The sequence below is a fragment of the Malus domestica genome, chromosome 06 (genome assembly GCF_042453785.1).
Source record: "Malus domestica chromosome 06, GDT2T_hap1".
NCBI lineage: Eukaryota > Viridiplantae > Streptophyta > Magnoliopsida > Rosales > Rosaceae > Malus > Malus domestica.
In genome coordinates this window covers 23203692-23210366 of record NC_091666.1, presented here as the reverse complement: position 1 = coordinate 23210366, position 6675 = coordinate 23203692, and the positions used below count along the sequence as shown (strand labels likewise).

At 32.9% G+C, this 6675-nt stretch overlaps 1 protein-coding gene across 1 annotated transcript; it reads right to left on the bottom strand.

The window, feature by feature from the left end:
- Positions 1 to 1129: 1129 nt before the first annotated feature.
- On the bottom strand, positions 1130 to 3922 carry LOC103411080 (probable inactive receptor kinase At5g58300). The gene is made up of 2 exons (XM_029104272.2): positions 3377 to 3922; positions 1130 to 1815 (listed from the first exon to the last, which is right to left on the bottom strand). Exons 1-2 carry the CDS (start codon positions 3834 to 3836, stop codon positions 1244 to 1246), a joined length of 1032 nt encoding a protein of 343 aa, XP_028960105.2. The 5' UTR covers positions 3837 to 3922; the 3' UTR covers positions 1130 to 1243.
- Positions 3923 to 6675: the final 2753 nt, after the last annotated feature.

The following is a 6675-nucleotide window of genomic DNA, read 5'->3' as shown; positions in this document are numbered from 1 at the left end:
CTTAAATCAAAGGAAATATGTGTTGGATCTCCTTGATGAGGCAAAGATGATGGACTCTAAACCTGCTTGTACTCCTTTAGTTAGCAAGCTCAAGTTGGATGTTGAAGGGGAACCTTTAACTAATCTTAGAACCTATCAAAGATTAGTTGGGAAACTCATTTACCTTACTATTACAAGGTCAGACATTGCCTATGCAGTGAGTCTTATTAGTCAATTCATGCACTCTCTTACATCACTTCACTAGGAAATTGTCAAAAGACTACTCAAGTACCTCAAAGGTTAAGTGGGAAGAGGCATTCTCATGAAGAAAAATGGTACAAGTCACATTATGGGGCGACACTGATGCTGACTGGGTAGGTGATGCCCTTGATTGCAAATCTACCACAGGGTTTTGCACCTTTGTTGGAGGCAATCTTGTTACATGGAAGAGCAAGAAACAAGCTGTGATAGCTAGGTCAAGTGCCGAAGCTGAGTATCGTGCGATGGCATCCACTGCTTGTGAGCTGATTTGGTTAAAAAGTCTTCTTTCAAACCTTGGTTTCTCAAGCACTCAACCAATGTACTTGCACTATGATAACCAAGTTGTCATGCACATCGCATCGAATTCTGTGTTTCACAAAAGAACGAAACACAATGAAGTGGACTGCCACTATATTCGCTCCCAAATTCAAGCCAAAGTGATCGAAATTGTTTTCACTCGAAGCCATGACCAACTTGCAGATATTTTCACAAAAACCCTAGATTCTACTCAATTTCAAAGGTTGCTGTGCAAGCTTGGAATATCAATCAATCCCTTTGATCCAGCTTGAGGGGAAGTGTTGAAAGATGTCACTCAGTGAATAGGATACAAGTTGCATCTACAACTCCAACTACTCACAAGTTGAGTTGCAACCGCCACTGTGCATCATTTTCCCTAGTTTCACGGTTTATGTTCACCTATAAACTTGTAACTAGGATTAGTCTTGCTTTATCTTTCTTGTAACTTTAAATTAAGTTTAGCTAGTTTAACTAGTGGTCCATTCAGTGGCATGTTGCTATTGTTTGTCCATTGGCTCTCAGCCTTGTTCGGTCTCTCTATAAGAGCCCTCACTTGTAAATGAAACTTATGAATGAATATACAAACAAACCATTTGAACTAGAATTCAACAAAGGATATAATTATGCATCGATCCCTTGTACACACGCAACTGACTATATAAAATACTAACAAGTAACACCATTAAAATTAGCTCGCTACAACTAATTACAATATCTCCACGATATTAAAACAAATCTCTTCTATTGAAGGCCTAGCGTCTGGTTTGGTACTTATACATGCCAAAGCAATTTCCAAAACCTTTGACACTTGCCTCCTCTCTTTGCCTTCCTTCACATAAAACTCAAAGAACTCCAAACCACCTTCTAATTTCATGCTTGCCTTCTTTTCCTTTACGCCCTTTGTCATTTCCAAACCCTTTGGTCCTGCCAATATGTCCAGCAGTATAACCCCAAAATTATAAATGTCACTCTTCTGACTCAGTTCATCAGAGTAGGTGGTATTTTCTTGCTGCCGGCAGGGCGACTTCATCAGCTGCCCTGTGTTGAGAACTTCAACTGGCTCTGCCAATTGGGTGAATCCGTAACCAGACAAGCAGGCTGAGAAGTCGGTATTCACCATGACATTGCAAACCTTAATGTTCCCGTGCACGTTCATCTGCATCTTCTTCTCATATGGAGGGTATTGTTCGTGGATGAATCCAATTCCTCGTGCAATTTGAACAATTATGGTGAGCCTTTGGTTCCAGTCCAATGCTGTGTGGCCATGCTGCCTAGCACCTTAATAAATGATCAAATCAAAATTAATCAAATGCCACACGGTGTCACAAAAATGAGACATATAATTGTATATTATATATCAGAGTCACAGTATCATAATCGTTCCTTAGAAATTTTTAGTTCTAGTGCCAAAGTTCAGAATACGAACCTGATTATGTGGAAAGGTCTTTGGAACGGCGAAATAAATTCTTATTTTATTACCTTCAATATTTAGGATTTATTTTTACAAATATATGAAGAAAGTCCAAGACGACGTAGTTTTAAAACACACACAAATCTGTCACCAAATCAACATGGAATTTAGCTAGCTAGACTCATTCAAATTAATTAAAGATGCTCCTTGATGACTAAGAGCATCTCCAATAAATATGTTAAAAGATAAATGTCAAATGTTAATTTGATTGAGCAATGTCAAATTTTCTTTTTTTCCAACTGATAAATCAATTAAAATAAATTTTCAGGATCTATAATTGATGCATTAATGGAACCCACACAATAAAATAATTAAAAATTATTTGATATCACATTTTCTCATAAGTCAAATTTGACATATGAAAACTTATATGTCAATCCACATCAGTTGAAGCTTTTTCTTACTTTCAAATTTAATTACACGACATTTTACTTAGGATTTGACATCTTCTTTAGAGAATGTCTAAAAGTATTGTTTTGGGTATTAATATGTTTAGTAACCAGAAATGATTTTTTAAGGTTATAGGAACATTTAATTAAGGAAAAATTAGTATCTGGTCCCTAGTTCTTACTGTTCATTGACTAAGACCTTATTAGTTCTCAAATTTTGATTCAAGTCCCTAGCATTAATGTGATAATGAATTTACATGTTTATTATATAATTTTTTAATATAAAAATTAGTAATTAATTTAGGGTTTAATACTCACACCTCTATTAAACTTCTAATTAATTTTCAATTCAAACATTTTCAAAATAATAAAAAATTAAATTAAATTAAGTTTGTACCTATTAGTTATATATATATATATATAAAGATTCTAAATTTTTAATCTTAAATGTACCCATTCATATAATTTTTCAATTTTTTTAATCATCAATGTACCCATTCTCATATATATCAATTTGTTATATGTAAAATGTACCCTTTTTTAATATAAAATCCATTCAAATTTTTTAATCCATGTTTAAACTTATATGGGTACATTCTTTTTCATTGATTTGAGAATGTATCCATGTTTTGGTACAATAACTTTTTTTGTTAATTTTGGTTAATGTACCCATACATATATGTATACACACACAATATAATTGAGAGTATAATTTATATTTTATTATTTTTAATCCCATAAATTATGGGTTTTATTTAAAATCTCATTAATATAAACAATTACAATTTTCAATTTTTAATTTTTAATTTAAAAAATATAGTAACTTACATTATTACATTAATGTCAGGGACCTCAATCAAAAACTAAAAACTAACAAGGTTTCAATCAAAGAATATTGATAGTTAGGGACCGTATCCAAAGTATCCCTTTAATTAATTACTTCGTCGGGAATTACTTCCAAGTGAATACGTAGACTTACCGGCCAGCAAGTCGGCGAGGCTTCCCATGGGTTTATAATCGCAGAGAACAAACTTGATCCTCTTAGCATACAAATATGCAGCGACAGGCACAAGATACTCGCACTTCTGACTCACCCTAGCCAAGTGCTCGATTTTCTTCCCAAACTCACGCCTTCCGGAGCTCACTTGCCTAAACCTTTTCACAGCACAAACCCTACCTCCCAACAACACCACCTTCTCAGTCATCGCCAGCCTACTCTCTCCGATCACACCCACTGAACCCCTCAGCACACCCCTTAGTGTCAGGTGGGCTAGCTCTTCCCCGCACCCCAAACACTTCTTGTCGTGGCCGCAGTGGACAAGTTGAAGGTCGTCCATGAAGCCAACGATGCAGTCTTCATAGTCGGCGAAGGAGCTGGCGCAGCTGTTTAGTTGTTCGTTTTTGGGGCTTCTTCTGGGTTTTTCTGTTAGGGTTAACATATTTTTCTTCAGAGAGGAATGTGAATGTGATGTTTGGTGGAGAATGGCGTGTGGATGGTGGTGGTTTCCTTGTTTGGGTGATTTTGATTTATTATCATGTTTCTTGGTTGTATCAATCCAGCTAACCTTGCTGCTACATTATTGGGCCGTTGGGGTTCATAAAAATCCAAATGTGGAATCTGAAGTTTTGTTCAAACTTTGGCTTGCCAACCAAACCAGCATTAGCATATTCTATTCCGTCTATTAAAAAACTTTGGGTTTCCTCCCTGAAATTCATTTTATATACCTTCAATGCATATAACTTATTTATTTTATTTTTTTTCAGATTTAAACCCGATGACTATAAAACAAATTTTCTTAATAAGCTCGATATGTTAGATTGCGTAGTTTTTTACATTTTGATTTAACGTGCTATTTTTTTCCTTTAAAAATTTGAGACTAGCTAGTGGTTTCATTATGGCAGTCTATTCTTTCAGAGGGAAAGAAGACTCACATAGGCATTTCAACTTTCCTTGACCACTAAAATGGGACTAGCTGGTGGTTTCACTACAGCGGTCCACCCTTCTAGTGGAAGAGAAGAAGGCATTTCAGCCTCCTTTTGACCACTATTTCACACGTGTCGGGAATTGAATGCTAGACGTACAGTATGGAATACGGGCTTGAAATTTGTTCTCAACCACTGTTTCCTTTTTGTTTTTTTTTAATTATTTGTTTTATATGCTATAAATAGATGTTTTATTTTACGTTTTGATATAGACATAGGTATATTACTTTCATGGGGATGTAGACATAAATAATAGGCGTTTGCCAAGCTTTGTTATCGTATAGAGTAATGCTAGGGAGACCACATTTTTTAAACTAAATAATGTGTCACCAATAAAAAAATAAACATGTTAATCAACGCTTAATTAATATTCAATCATCTACAACCACATCATTTAGTTTGCAAATTTGGTTTAACAAATTTGGTCTCCCTAACATTACTCTAAATTTGATCTCCCTAGCATTACTCTATCGTATATAATGAGCAATCATATTGTAAAAAACAATGTACCATCCTTTTTTTTATAGAAAATAATTTCAGAAGTTTTAATGAAAAGTCCATGACAAAACAAAATTTTAACCACAAATATTCGATGAATTTTTATTAATTACTACCCTATTGCCACACATGTACACATGTGACAATTGGCCTTTGCATGTTAAATTAAATTTTTTACAAAATAAATTAAGAAATTCAAGTTTTTCTATTAATATATTTTTTATTATTATTTTTTTAAATAAATTAGAAGTTAAACATAAACCATCCAATAACGTGGGGTTTTATTATTATTTTTTCTAAATTTTAAAATTTTAAATTCATTCAAAGGGTTTTAAATTTTAAAATTCATTCAAAATTAATATTTATTGAATTATTTTAACTTCTTTTGTAAATTTTAAAATTCTTGAGGTGCAATTTCAAAATTAATTTTTAGGTGCTTCCTTTATATATGCAAATATAGATAAGCACAAAAAACCCACAAAAAAAGCCCACAAAATAAAACAAAACCTAGACATGCAAACCACCAAACCAAACCCAGCGTGCAGCCCACTCATGGAGAGACTTTCCAATATGCTAGAAATACAGTTAAATATACCAAATGTAATAATATAATGGTTAGAAACTTCAAAAATGGATTATGAATTTCCAACTAATTGTATATGACATTTGGGCTACTAGACCGAATTTCGGTACAATAAATATTTTTTCCCCCTCATGAGGCTACACGCCCACCAATGACAAAAAAAAACTATTAAAGTATCTTCAAATGAGATGTTAAAAATTTTACATCAGCAATAATAGTAAACAAAGACAACATTAGTGTTTTCCAACTTAAATATCAATTCTTATGTGTCATGATGCGGATTGACAACAAAGGTGATTGCTGTCAAAATTGATAGCAAAGGTGGTTGACAACAACTTCAAATATATTTTTAATGGATATTAATGTTTTTTTTATCATTTTATTAATTTTTTTGTTATAAAAATATTTATTAGAATTATGAAAAGTAAATAATGTAATAAATAATATTTTAATTTGCATATCGGTTGGAAAACAAAATTGTAAAAAATATCAAACTGCCACATAAGCCTTCAAATTTAAATTTTATGTTTAAAATTTCACATCTCTCTTGGAGATGCTCTTAAGGTGGGTTTTAAGTGTTTTTGTTATGAATAGGATCATTTTTTCTTTTACATGATTAATCTTGCACTTACTAAAATATTGAATTTTGTCTTTGTTATTAAAAAAGTTTATAAAGTGTTTTTCGTCAAAAATTATTTTGTAAGGCCATTTTTATGAGTTTTCTAAACAATCTATTTGTCTTTTTATCTCACGTAATAAAACTCATTAATGACAGGAATTACTTAATTTTCAAAGAATTCCAAATGACAGGAATTACAATTTACAGTAATTAAAACTCATTAATTAATTTCATTGTTTGAATGTTGGATACAGAGAAATTACATAATGAGGGAAATTACAAGGTACATTTTTGGATAATTCCTAGAATTTGTATTTAATACAAGAACACAAACTTAAAAAAGAAAAACGTTAAACTGGTCATATGGTCAAGCTGAATTTTGATAGATCGGTGTCTAAGGACAAAGGTGGTTGCAGCTTTTATTCTTAGAAATTGTGACGCTCATGTTGTGGAAGCGGGTGTTTTAAACCTTGACAGGGCCACTGTTACTTTCGATGAAGCTATGGGCTTAAAAGAAGGCCTCAAGTTTGCTCGGTCCAAGGGTTTCCAGAGGGTGCTTGTGGAAAGAGACACCAAAAATTGTTATCGAAGCAGT